The following is a 14,291-nucleotide window of genomic DNA, read 5'->3' as shown; positions in this document are numbered from 1 at the left end:
TTTACAGTGTAATCCTTTTATTTTTAATATTTGGCATGTTTGTGTGCCCGTCAGAGTGTGTGTAATAAGCAGAGTGTGTGTGTAATAAGCAGAGAGTGTGTGTAATAAGCAGAGTGTGTGTATAATAAGCAGAGTGTGTGTAATAAGCAGAGTGTGTGTGTAATAAGCAGAGTGTGTGTAATAAGCAGAGTGTGTATAATAAGCAGAGTGTGTGTAATAAGCAGAGTGTGTGTGTAATAAGCACAGTGTGTGTGTAATAAGCAGAGTGTGTGTAATAAGCAGAGTGTGTGTGTAATAAGCAGAGTGTGTGTGTAATAAGCAGAGTGTGTGTGTAATAAGCAGAGTGTGTGTGTAATAAGCAGAGTGTGTGTGTAATAAGCAGAGTGTGTGTAATAAGCAGAGTGTGTGTGTAATAAGCAGAGTGCAAGTGCGTTGTGGACCCGCCTATAGACGCACATTACTAACACGCTCTTTAAATAAACAAAAAAAAAAAATATTGCACCATTGACTTTAGACCAAGTTTCAGTTGGTCAATGGCTCAGTCTATTTCAGTTCCTCAAAATAGCAACGCGCCAACACTGCGCCTGAACACACACCTGGTTTTCAGACCAGCACCTCATGCGCGCACAGATAAACGCAAATGCATTTGCTATTTTAACAATGTGGCGCAGGACGTGAAAATGAAAACTGCGTCAGGCTGAAACTTGCAAAAAAACCTTGTGTCGCGTCTGGCACTGCATTGCACCGGGTGTGTGATAGAGCCCAATGTGTGTTTGAGAACACACCAATCTGATCAGTATTCAGTATGCTAGTATTCTGAACATGTTGCTTTACTAGAGTGGAGAGACGCCTCTTCATTACAGCGCCAGGGTGGGAAATACTGCCGCTCTTCAGGAGATGCTCAGTCACGTCCCCACCAGCCAGCTCCAGACTGCCATCAACAAACACACCAAGGTACGAACCAACATGAGATCTGCTCCACATCTCAGAAAGATCTCAGAGTGATCTGGCGCTTTATTAAAAGCAAAGCCCACTCAAAAATTAAAATTCTGTCATAATTTACTCAGCCATAAGTTGTTCCAAACCTGTATGAGTTTCTTTCTTCTGCTGAACACAAAAGAAGATATTTTGAGTAATATGGGTAAGCAAACAGTTGGTGGACCCCATTGACTTCCATAGTGTGGGAAAAAATACTATGAAAGTCAATGGGGTCCAATCACTGAGATTCTTCATAAATATCTTTTTTTGTGTTCAGCAGAAAAAAATTGGGGGGAAATTCCTCAAAAAACGAATAAAATGGTTTTGCTTGTGTTATTTTCTTATATACTATTATAAGTTTTATTACTATTTTGGATAAGGTTTTATTTTTATATTTTCATTTAAATTAAATTTAAATTTTTAGTAATTATGTTGCTTTTGTCACTTTTAAATATTTTCATTTATTTGTATTTAATTATTTTTTTAGGTTTCATTTTAATTTTAATTTTGTTTTAGTTTTAATTCAGTTTTATTTATTTCCAGTCAGTAATTCAAGTGGTTTAACTTATTTCAGTTAGTTGGCAGGGCAACATATTTTTCATCTAATAATAACATTTTATTTTGTTTCATTTTAACTTTATTTTAATTTTAATTTTGTTTTACCTTTATTTAACCAGGATAGTCTCTCTGAGATTAAAAATCTCTTTCACAGGAGTGTCCTGGCCAAGAATGGACAGCAGTTACAGTCACAAAATTACAAATCAACAACAAATATAAAATTACAACACTTAAAAACAGTTGCACATCATTGAGTCTTCTTCCAGTGACCGAATAATAGTTTTGAAATTAACGAAAAAAGTTTTATTTAATAACTGGTAATAACATGTTTTCTGTCCGTTGGGTACAGTAGCTTCACTGTAAACAGTTTGGTGTAGTTGAAGTTGAGCTTGTGTATTGATGTGCTTGTGCATATGTTGTGTGTGTGACACAGAGCGGCTGGTCTCCGCTGTTGTTGGCCGCAGATCAGGGTCACACAGAGGTCGTGAGGGTCCTGCTGCAAAACAACGCCAGAGTGGACGTGTTTGATGAGGTCAGAAAGATGATTAATCACTCAAGCTTATTACTGACTCGTCTGGATCAGTGTTACTTTAGTGTTGTTTATATACTATTATAGTATGTATTAAGATTAAATAAAGATATTTTTATTATTTTAGTACAGATGGTAATATGATACTGAATAATTGCTGTATTAACCCACACTGTAAAAAAAAAAGATTAATAAGCTATGAAACATGTTTTTACATTGCTTTAACTTTTTTTAAGTTATACAAAATTCAACTCTTTTTTTAAGTTAGTTTAATGCAATTTAAGTTGAAATGACTTAAACCTTACAAGTTTATTGTCCTTTTTTTTTTTTTTTTTTGTGCATGCTACTCCAAAAAACTTCAAAGAAATATAAAAAAAACATGTTTTAGAAATAACATTAGTAATAATAGTATTGATTTGCTAGTGTAGTATTTAATAAGAAACATGCAGAGTTTAAAGTGCCCCGTTATGGTTTTTTGGACATTATCTTTCATGTAGTGTGTAATAAAGCTGTTTTAATAAAGCTCTGTTTCAAAGATCGAAGTGCACAACAAATAAAGTTATTTTCTCCCAAAAGAAAGAAGCGATTCTGAACTGCCTGAAACGAGTCGTCAGTAATTTCAGTCTTACTTCCTGCTAAATTTGCATAATATCAGTCTATGGTTTTCATTGGCTACTGGTGAACAGCGTCTGCTTTGCCCCGCCTTCAAACACTGTAGTTGTATCAGAGACTGGAAGAGTTTGGTTCGAGTTGTTCATGTCGAGAAGACGCCGTTTTCTGCTACCAAAGCAAATCCACTTTGATTAGATTGATACTGTAAAACCGAGCCATCGTTACTGTTCGTATCACTGTGTATCGAGTGCTGAGGAAGAGCTGAAATTCAGATATAATGTGCTTTTGGATTCTGCTGGAAGCAATCAACCAATCACAGCAGACTGACCAATATTTTGACCAATCAGAGCAGGCTCTTGGAAAGGCGGGGCTTAGAGAGACTGAATCACTTATCAAAACGTTTCAGACACTCAGAAAAGAGTTGATGCTGCAGTGTGTTATGAGAAAATAAAAGTTTTTGATCTTGGATGCATGTAAGCCTACTGTGAGAGACATCCAAAACAAAATTATAATCCCTATAAATAGCATAATAGGGGCACTTTAAATAATTGTGTTACATAATAGCCTTTTATTCTGAGACTTTCCGTCCTGAAGAACTTGTGATTTTTGTGGAATATCCACAGGAGGGGAAGGCCGCCATTCATCTGGCTGCAGAACAAGGTCATCAAGACATTGTGGATATCCTGCTGTCCCATAAGGCCTTTGTGAACGCCAAGACCAAACTGGGCCTGACGCCTCTTCACCTCAGTGCTCGGAGCGGGTCGGCGCGGCTCGTCCGGTTACTGGTGGAGACCCATCAGGCCAGTGTTGACGCTCTCTCTCTGGTAAGAGCCAGCTCTGCAGAGATAATGTGATCTTAGGCCCCATCCACACTACTACGTTTTAGTTTAGAAACGGAGACCTTTTGCTACGTTTGCACCTCCCGTCCAGACTAAAACGGCAAAAACGAAGACCATAAACGGAGAAGTTTAGAAACGCTGCCGACCCCGTATTGCGTTTTGAATCTCCGGAGGGCGTTTTAGTGAAGACGGGTCAAAACAGAGGACTTTAGAAACGATGACGCAGAGGCTCACGCTCGGCTCTCTGATTGGGTGTCATCAGTCATGCCGTATCCTTCCCTGATTCGTCAGTCACCCATCACATGACCCGTTCCCGGAAGAAAACATACAACAACAGCCTGGACTACCAGTTACGGTAGTGACTGCAACATGGATAACGAATTACAAGCGTTACTGACTTTGATGTCTTTGCTAGCAGTTGTTGTGCAAGTAAATTCTGCATTTTACAATGCTATAACTTATGGAAGCTTGTTTCCGCCACTGAATTAAAAAAATAAAATAATAATTGCGACTTTTTATTTCACAATTGCGAGATATGAACTCAGAATTGTGAGAAATAAAGTCGCAATTGCGAGATATAAAGTCGCAATTCTGAGAAATAAAGTCACAATTGCGAGAAAAAAAGACAGAATTGAGACTTTTTATCTCACAATTCTGACTTTTTTTCTCAGAATTGTGAGATATAAACTCGCAATTGCGAGTTATCAGGCCAATTCTAAGGAAAAAAAAGACTAACTTTTTTCCCCTCAGTTTGTTGTACAGGTGAGGTGGCATTACCTGCTCTGGCTTTCAAGCCTGACGCACCTCCTCCGGTGCCAATTGGGACAGCTGCAGGGTCATCAGCTGGACACCGCCGTTCATAGATGTTTCGCCCCCACGACCAGTACATCTCCAGGCGGGGGGGCCGGTGGCATGCTGGGGACGTGTCCCCGCCACCCCCTGCAGCTGTCATTACTGGGGTGATGATCCCCACCCCATCTCTTTCCTCCTCAACCAAAGCCAGTAGCTCCCTTTCTCCGCTTTCTCTCCCAGCGCCCCCGTGGCTTTCTTCAGCCTTGAGCCTGTTACGCCCACTCCACGTAGCAGCTGGACTGCTGCTTTGCCCACAAATGTTTCCTAAGGTCTGCCAGCATCTGCCACTCTTTACCAGGTGCGAGCATGCTGATCTTCTTCTGGGCAGGCAATAGGTGTATACCGCCAGGCTTTACAAATCCTGTCAGGGCATGCTCTTCTGTTGCCGGTGACTGGTTTGCTGCAACCCTACCGCCCTCCAGAGTCTCGGCCAGTTTCGTCAGGATTGCATCATGGCGCCACCTGAAGCGTCCCTGGGTCAGTGCCACTCTGCATCCCGACAAGGTGTGTCGGAGACTTGCCTTGGCGCTCCCACACAGATGACAGCCCACTTCATCACCATACCACAGTGTGAGGTTCCTGGGGCATGGAAGGGTGTCGTAGGTCGCCCTTAACAGGAAACTGAGCCTGGATTGAGGTGTCCTCCAGATATCCGCCCAGGTAATACGCCCGTTGATGGTAGCATCCCATCTCGTCCAGGCTCCTTGTGTGCCCTGGGATATTGCCTTCAGATGGAAACGCTCCTTCGTCTGGTGATTTCGTCCACCACCACTGTCTTCTGCTGTCTCTTGGTGGCTTTGGACCAGAATTGCTGCGCTTCTCCCCAGCCCAGCCCAGCACGACTGGTCTGGACCGCCCCCATCACTTCTCGGTGTTGCAGACTGGAGATGGCACGCTCCACTTCTGCTTGCGCCTTCCATTTGCGGCCTGTGCGGATGGGGACATTCGCACTCCTTATGAGCGGGTCTGCTGAGTTCTTTAGATCCAGCACAAGGCGAGCCTTTTCCTGCTTATATCCTAGGCTGATGGATTTGAAGGGGAGCTCGAGCACGCTCCGACCGAAGAGACCTGCGTCTGAAAAGCATCGGGGCAAGCCTAGCCACTTGCGGATGTAGTTGTTGGCTAGGCTATCCATTCTGCTGACATGTGATGAAGCGATTTTGCAGACCTTGAGGGGCCACAGTATGCGTTGGTACAGGATGTGCTGATAGCACCACACTTTATGCTTCCCGGGCAGTTGACTTTGTTCGATCTTTGTCAGCCCTTCTGCGAGTTGATGTTTAGTTATCTTTCCCATCTGCTGATAAGTCTGCCGTGTACAGCCTCCCCAGGCTTCGCAGTGGTTTTTCGTCCAGCCGTGGAATGGGCTCCCCTCCTACGACGAAGCTGTCCTGCACTTGCACTGTGCCTTTCCTTATTGACAGGCTTCTTGATTTTTCCGCCTTGACCTTCATCCTCGCCCATGTGAGAAGTTCATCAAAGCGCCTAAGAAGCCTGGTAGTGCACGGAGCCGTTTGCAGGATGCTTGTCACATTGTCCATGTAGCTCCTCAGGGGTGGTAACCTCACGCCCGATGATAATTTGATACCTCCAACTACCTGCCTGGCCCCTATGAGGATTACCTCGAAAGCCATCACAAACAGGATGGGGGAGATGGCGCATCCCATCGCAATTCCACGTTCTAACTGCTGCCATCCTGTTGTGTAGTCCTCTAGCGTGAAACACATGTGCAGGTTGCTGAAGTATCTGGCGATGATGTTCTTTACACCACCCGGGACATGGAAGAACTCCAAGGCGAAGTCAATCAACCTGTGTGGAACTGACCCATATGCGTTGGCCAGGTCCAACCATACCACATGCACATCACTCTTCTCTCTCCTGGCGCACTGGATCTGATCCCAAATCAGAGAAGAGTGCTCAATGCATCCTTGAAAGCCGGGAATTCCAGCCTTTGGCAGCCTGTATCGATGTACTCATTTGCCATGAGAAAGTTCGTCATTCTCTTTGCCAGAACAGAGAAGAAAACCTTTCCCTCTACGTTCAACAAGGCAATGCTTCTGAACTGGCTGATGGTCTGGGAGTTCTGCTCCTTGGGAATAAATACACCGATTGCTTGCTGCCACTCGGCTGGGACTTGCTGCTTCCTCCAAGATGTTTTCATTAGCTTCCACAGTGCCTTGACTACCTGCGGGCAGTTCTTGTAGAGCTTGTAGGGAAGCCCATTCGGCCCTGGGGCTGATGCTGACCTCGCCTTCTTGATCACCTCCTCCACTTCTCGCAACTTCGGTGGAGAACTGTCGAACGGTAAAGTTGGGGGGGCTGGCCGTGGTACATACCCTGGTGGACCAAGCTGTGATGTTCGTTTGTCGTCACTATACTGGCTCTTGATGTATTGCTCCAGCTCCTCCTTGCTGACGTTCAACTTGCCACTTCTCTTCTCATCCAACAACTGCCGGGCATACTTGAAGGGATCTCTGAAAAAGTTGGTTCTCTCTTTCTCTCTTCTCTTCCTCCTCCTTCTAATCCTCTCCACTCTCCTCAGCCTGGCGAGGTTTTGTCTGACCTCGTCCCACAGGACCTTCAGGCCTTCCTTCTCCTGCGATGCGGCCTTCCTCCAATTCCGACGGAGCTGGCGCCTTGCTTTAACGAGCTGTTCGATCTCTCTCTCTCTCTCTTCTTCCTTTGGCTGGGGCTGCGGGCTCTTTCTTACTGACCTCGCCAAACCTCTCTCTGCATACCTCAAAGATGATGTCCCCAATGATGTTCAGTTTGCTCTCGACGCTACCTCTCAGTGCCACCTCCAACAGTTGGCTCACGTCAGCATCCAGACTCTGCCACGCCACCCGGTTATTTGCTTTTGGCCATTTGATCTTTCCGCGCCTACCTGGCTGCTTTGTTACTGGCTTTGTCGGGTGTGCCTCTGGTGGGCTGGTGTCCTCGTGTTTGCAGGGTACCTTCTCCATCATGGGGTTTCCTTCTGCCACTTCCGGAGACTCAGCACCAATGGGTCCTGCAGCACTGTGGTTGCACGGCTTTCCGGCTTCTGGACCCTGTCGTCTGACCTGCTTCCTGAGCAGTGCGAGGTTGCTGGTCTACCTGCTTCATACACTTCATCTTCCCTTGATGGATACGCAGTCCCCTGCTTGACGTCACCTTCTCCCATCCACACGCACACTTCCAGAGGATTTTCTCGTTGTCGTTGTTCGATCCTGTCGTTGCCTTTTGGTCCGTCCTTGTGGGCCCATCTTCCATCCCGCCTCTCGGAGGACCCTCGGGCTGTTTTCTCTTTCGTTGCTTCGTAGAATAGTTTATATCTCACAATTCTGACTTTACAACACGCAATTGCGACTTTATATCACGCAATTCTGACTTTATATCTCGCAATTCTGACTTTATAACACGCAATTGCGACTTTATATCAATCAATTCTGACTTTATATCTCGCTTTATATCTCGCAATTCTGACTTTATATCTCGCAATTCTGACTTTATAACACGCAATTGCGACTTTATATCAATCAATTCTGACTTTATATCACGCAATTCTGACTTTATATCTCGCAATTCTGACTTTATATCTCGCAATTCTGACTTTATCTCGCAGTTCTGACTTTATATCTCGCAATTCTGACTTTATATCTCGCAATTCTGACTTTATATCTCGCAGTTCTGACTTTATATCTCGCAGTTCTGACTTTATATCTCGCAATTCTGACTTTATAACACGCAATTCTGACTTTATAGCACGCAATTGCGACTTTATATCAATCAATTCTGACTTTATATCTCGCAATTCTGACTTTATATCTCGCAATTCTGACTTTATATCAATCAATTCTGACTTTATATCTCGCAACTCTGTCTTTATATCTCGCAATTCTGACTTTATATCTCGCAATTCTGACTTTATATCTCGCAATTCTGACTTTATATCACGCAATTCTGACTTTATATCTCGCAATTCTGAGAAATAAAAGTCAGAATTGCGAGATGTAAACTCCTTGACTATTGACTATTGACCTTGACTATGTTCATATATAGTCAATCTGTGTCCTGTTTACACCGGCACGCGCATGCCCAGTGTTGGTGAATGGTCACGTGATCCGCGTTTTCATCCGTTTTAATGTGGACGGAGATCAATTCTAATACGCAGCTAAACCGCTGGTGTGGACGGAGATCGTATTCGTTTTAATTCTCCATTTCTAAACTAAAACGCAGTAGTGTGGATGGGGCCTCAGAGCCGGAGAAACTCAACTGGATGTGTCTTGTCCTCAGAGAAAGCAGACGCCTCTTCATTTAGCAGCCGTCGGCGGGCAGCTGGACGTTTGCAGCAGCTTATTAAACCTGAAAGCTGACATCACTGCCGCAGATATCGTGAGTGACATGTAAATATGACACGGAAACATTGACACTTGCAATAAAGAATGTAGTAAGTTAATCTTGCATCACGTTTCCACCCTCAAATCCACCAATATTACGATTTGACCCTTTTTTCATGTATCTAACTTCAAAAATTGACTTAGATTAAAGCTTAGATTAACCAGATTTTTTTTCTGTCATCTTGTCAGTTTTTTTGCTTTATTTGCAGTTAAATATTTGTAGTGAACTTAATATAACTCATATTAGGGATGCACGATGATATCGGGACAACATCGGTATCGGCCGATAAAAGCTTAAAATGACCATCATCGGCATCGGCCGATATGAATATTTCTGCCGATGAGTCTTGCCGATAGGGTGGCGTGTTTCCTATGCGCACGTGACGACCGTGAACGAAGCATGAGCGCCAGCAACTTAAACATCCAACTAGGGGTGTGCGTCTCACGGTTTTTGATCGTGGACGATAAAAATGTCTCCACTATCTGCTTTTGAAGAAAAATCATAGTATCGTGCATTCTATCAGTTCAATTCTGGCGCCTTCATCTCAACATACTGTACAACGCGACGTACATTCACATCACATCACATGTAAACGCAGAGGTAGAGTTACACTCACGGGACACCGCAATTCACAAAAGTTCATTGTTTGCATGTGCGTCAAAGTCTTGCTGGTTAAACATGTCATTCACGTGCTGATGCGCTGTTCTAACATCCGCTTTTCTGAGCGCGTTACACCCGACGCTCACAGGAACTAAAGCCTGTCACAGCGCCTGCATACTGGACTAATCTTTCCAGTCTTATTGCGCTGATACTGTCAAATACACACAAGGTTTACATAAACAAAGTTGGTTATGTCTAAAGTGAAAGCAAACAGAGAAAATCTGCTTGTCAAATGCGTGTATATTAGACGCGTCGCGTAACTCGCGTTACTCGCGTGCAGTTCTTAAAGAGACAGTAATAATATTCTGCCGCTTGTCTTTAAAGAGATACTGCACCCAGAAATAAAAATTCTGTCTATCTAATGTTGTTTCAAACCTGGATTCATTTCTTTCTTGTGCTTAAATATACTATGGAAGTCACTGGAGTACAGCAACTGTTTGGTTAGCCACATTCTTCCAAATAACTTTTATAATTTCAACAGAAGAAAGAAACTTGAGAGAGTAAATGATGACAATTTAAATTTTTGGGAGAACTATCCCGTTAATGTTAATAAAACAACAAAACACAGAGGAAATCACTCACTGCTCTTGACTGAGAACATTAATAGAAGCTTTAATAAGCTTTTTTTGCACTTAAAAAAAATACAAATATATCGGTATCGGCATCGGGCAAAATGAGTTTGAAAATATCGGCATATCGAATATCGGCCAAAATCCTATATCGTGCATCCCTAACTCATATATAATTGAAATGTAACTCTAAATTATTTTTTCATTTATCTACTGTATTTATTCTATGTAGACTCTACAACTGCTCCAAATTAATTTATTCTGATTTATTATATTGTATTATATTTACGGTACATAGTTAGTGCTATTACATTAATAAACAATATAACCAAAGCAATAAACACTTTACAATAAGGTTTCATTTTTAACATTAGTTAGCATTAACTAACAATGAACAACACTTACATCATTAGTTAATGCAAATTTCAGCATTTACTAATACAATTTTAGCATAAAAAGGTAACTTAACATAAGTTAATGCACTTTTAAATAGCATGAAAAAACAATTATGCATATTTTGATTCATCAATTCATGAATATATATTCATAATTTCATATTTGTTCTGCTATTGTCATGTAAATGCACCTTTTCATGCTACTTCAGATGCACCTTTTTGCTGTGTAAAGGTAGTATAAGATATTTGGGTAACATTTTACAATAAGGTTCATTAGTTAACATTAGTTAACTATCTTAGTTAACATGAACTAAGAATGAACAATACTTGTATTTATTAATCTTAGTTAATATTAATTTCAGCATTTACTAATACATTTTTTAAATCAAAGGTTGTATTTGTTAACATTAGTTAATGCACTGTTCACTAACATGAACAAACAATGAATAGCTGTATTTTTATTAACTAACATTAACAAAGATTAATAAATACAGTAACAAATGTATTACTCATTGTTAGTTCGTGTTAGTTAATACATTAATGTTAACTAATGAACCTTACTGTAAAGTCACTTTACAATACGGTTCATTAGTTAACATTAGTTAACTACATTAGTTAGCATGAACTAATAATGAACTGCACTTCTACAGCATTTATTAATCTTTGTTAATGTTAATTTCATAATTTAATAATACTTTATTAAAATCCTTATCATTAGTTAATGCACTGTGAACTAACATGAACAAACAATGAATGTTAACTAGTGAACCTTATAGTAAAGTGTTAATGATATTTGATAAATATACTCTTAAAATAAGTTTTTATATGTTATGGAAATTTGGCTTCCCATATTCCTCCAGTCTCCAGTAGCTGACAGATAGTCGCTGGTTTAGTGCTGTTCTGCTTGTGTTTCAGCACGGACAGACTCCTCTGCATCTGGCGGCGGAGAGCGATCACTCTGAGGTGGTGAAGCTGTTTCTGAGGCACAGGCCTGGATTAGCCACACTAGCTAACATGGAGGGTGCGACCTGCGCACACATCGCTGCGGCTAAAGGCAGTGCGGCCGTCATCAGAGAACTGCTCATGTTCAACCCAGGAGGACCGCTCGCACTCAACAACAAGGTCAGGTCAAGGGTTAAAGGGCAAATTACATAATTTTATGTTTTATTATTTTAGTATCATTGAGATACTATTAAAACACACACACAGACACACAAAACGTTTTGATGTAGATTTTATTTTTGTATTTTCCAATTGCCAAGTTAGTGTGATTTTTTTTTTTTTTAAGCTATATAGTGCTTTATTTCAAATTTTCATTTAGTACAACTAAAACGTTGGAAACTGGCTGAAATAAAATAAGTTAAAGTTTTTTTTATATTTTATTTCAGTTAACATATTTTATTTCAAGTAACAAAAATGTTTTTTTATGGTTTTAGTTTTTTTTATGTTTATATAGTGTTTATTCATTTTATTACAGTTTTATTCATTTTAGTACACCAAGTTAAACTAAATTCAAATAAGAATTGTTTCCTTGGCAGCTAGCTAAAATAAATACGTTTAAGTTTTTTAATATTTCATTTCAGTTAACATTCAGTTAACAACATTTATTTTATTGTTATTATTTTCAAAATATGTCTATATAGTATTTGTTTTTAGTTTATTTTCAGTTTATTTTTTAAAATATTTTTTCAGTTACCACTCATTTTATTTCAAGTAATGAATATTTTTCATGGTTTTATAATTTTTTTTAATATGTCTATATAGTGTTTATTAATTTTTATTTCAGTTTTAGTGACTGTAATACATCAAGTTGAACTAAATTAAAATGAAGAATGTTGCCTTGGCAACTAGCTAAAAAAAAATTCTATTGTTTTAATATGTTGTATTATTTCAGTTAATGTTTGTTTTATTTCATGTTTCGTTTAATGCTCGTTTAATGTTTTATTTTATTTCATGTCTTAGTTGACTATAGTTACCCTGTATATCTTCTGCTCTTCCTAACTCAAGCTAACTCTGCGCAGGCTAACGGCGTGTGTCCGCTGCATCTGGCGGCCGCTGGCGGACACACGGAGGTGCTGAAGGTGCTTCTGGAGGCCGGAGCTTCAGTGACGGACGAGGATCTGGTGAGTCCCACAAACAGCTAAAGACTTGAGAAGTTTAAAGGGGTGATATAATGCCCTTTTCACAAGATGTGAAATAAGTCTCTGATGTCCCCAGAGTGTGTGAAGTTTTAGCTCAAAATACCCCACAGATATGTGTATATAGCATTTTAAAATTGTCACTTTTTGAGTGTGAGCAAAAACGCACAGTTTTTGTGTCCGTCCCTTTAAATGCAAATGAGCTGCTGCTCCCAGCAAAGGGGGCGGAGCTTCAAGAGCTTGTGTCCTGAAAATTTTTCAACTTTTAGCCTTTTATGTGTCAGACAAAGATGGAGAGACTCAATAAGAAGTAGACAACATTTCTGAATGGTTAGTTGATGAATTTATGTAGCGTATGTGTCATTGATTAGCATATTCTGTCATGATAATCTATAAATCGTGTTCCCGGGGGCGGGGTTTATGTAAATTTTAGGAAGCTCGTGTAGTCCCTACCAGCCGTTTGTTGTAGTCCTTAAAAAGCAATTTCTTTACAAGAAAATGTCTTCCTTTGCTTTGAACTTTGAGCGTTGTAGCTTTGCAGATGTTGTTTGTCCTCAAACAGCAACATTACACACTAACTAAAGTTAAAAAAGTGAAATCATAATCAACCACCCCTTTAATAAAGAACATTAATAATTCCCCTGACCTTTGACCCTTGCAGGAGGGCATGACGGCCATTCATTTGGCAGCCAAGAATGGACACACTCATATTCTGGAGGTGCTGAAAGGAAGCGTCTCACTGAAGATACAAAGCTCCAAGGTGCTTCATATGAACACATGACCTCTGCTTATAAACCTTACAGAACAAAAGTGTTGTGTTAAAGTGAGAACCGTGTGTGTGTGTGTGTGTAGACGGGGTTAACTGCTCTGCACGTGGCGGCCCGCTTCGGTCAGGTGGACTTTGTGAGGGAAATCCTGACTAAAGTCCCGGCCACGATACGCAGCGAATTCCCAAACAACAGCGGCAAAGATGACGGGAAGAGACGTGAACAGACTTTAGCTGAGGTGACACCGTTTCACTCAATTCAATACGTTTATTTATTCAGCGCTTTTCACAGTGTATTATGTTTCAAAGCAGCCGGACAGAAAATGCTCACACAGAAAATGCTATTAGAAAATACAACATACTTTAATGTATTACACTTTTTTAAAAAAGTGGGCTCATTTCCATGAAATAATTTGTCAATTTCTATACACTTTTAAGTTATCCCTACAGTATTTGTGCGTAATTATAAATTAATGAATTAATACATATTTACACAGTCAAGTTTATTCTGAGTAGGCTCTGCATTCAGTATAACAGTATATTATTAAAAATAAATATTATTATACATATTTTATAATTTACTATTATTATATAATATATTATATAATATTTATTAATATTTTAATTAATACATCTATTATATATTTATATTTTTTCATAATTTTATAATCTTTTAAAAATTAATAATAATAAAAATCTGCAATAGTATTCCTTTGTAATGCATTTGTTATATTTAACAATCTGCGTAAATACACTTTTTCATGGTTTATATGCTAAGTAAAGGAAGTAAAAATTATTCAAGATATATTCTTTCAAAACAAGGTAATTTTCCTTCTTAAGCAAATATGTCCTGTTTTAAGGACAATTTACTGTTTACTAACATTTGAAGTCAGTAATGTACAGTATTTTGTGTCTGTGTTCGTGTGTGTGTGGGGGTGGGTGTGTATGCGTGCGTTGTGTGCGTGCGCGTGTGTGTGTGTGTGTGTGCATGCATGCCTGTCTGTGTGCATGCATG

General features: G+C 40.2%; 1 protein-coding gene across 1 annotated transcript in view; it reads left to right on the top strand.

Annotated features, from left to right (window-relative positions):
• Positions 1 to 14,291, top strand: part of trpn1 (transient receptor potential cation channel, subfamily N, member 1) — a 54,677-nt gene that overhangs the window by 30,698 nt on the left and 9,688 nt on the right. The window contains exons 15-22 of the mRNA XM_056244080.1: positions 838 to 954; positions 1,970 to 2,068; positions 3,301 to 3,501; positions 8,644 to 8,742; positions 11,288 to 11,494; positions 12,394 to 12,495; positions 13,172 to 13,270; positions 13,363 to 13,515. Of these exons, the coding sequence (XP_056100055.1) occupies positions 838 to 954; positions 1,970 to 2,068; positions 3,301 to 3,501; positions 8,644 to 8,742; positions 11,288 to 11,494; positions 12,394 to 12,495; positions 13,172 to 13,270; positions 13,363 to 13,515 (1,077 nt within the window). The remainder of the gene's footprint in view (positions 1 to 837; positions 955 to 1,969; positions 2,069 to 3,300; positions 3,502 to 8,643; positions 8,743 to 11,287; positions 11,495 to 12,393; positions 12,496 to 13,171; positions 13,271 to 13,362; positions 13,516 to 14,291) is intronic.

Source organism: Rhinichthys klamathensis, unplaced genomic scaffold (assembly GCF_029890125.1).
Source record: "Rhinichthys klamathensis goyatoka isolate OS25496 unplaced genomic scaffold, OSU_Roscu_1.1 h1tg000906l_1, whole genome shotgun sequence".
Taxonomy (NCBI): Eukaryota; Metazoa; Chordata; class Actinopteri; order Cypriniformes; family Leuciscidae; genus Rhinichthys; species Rhinichthys klamathensis.
This window is presented reverse-complemented; position numbering and strand designations above follow the sequence as displayed.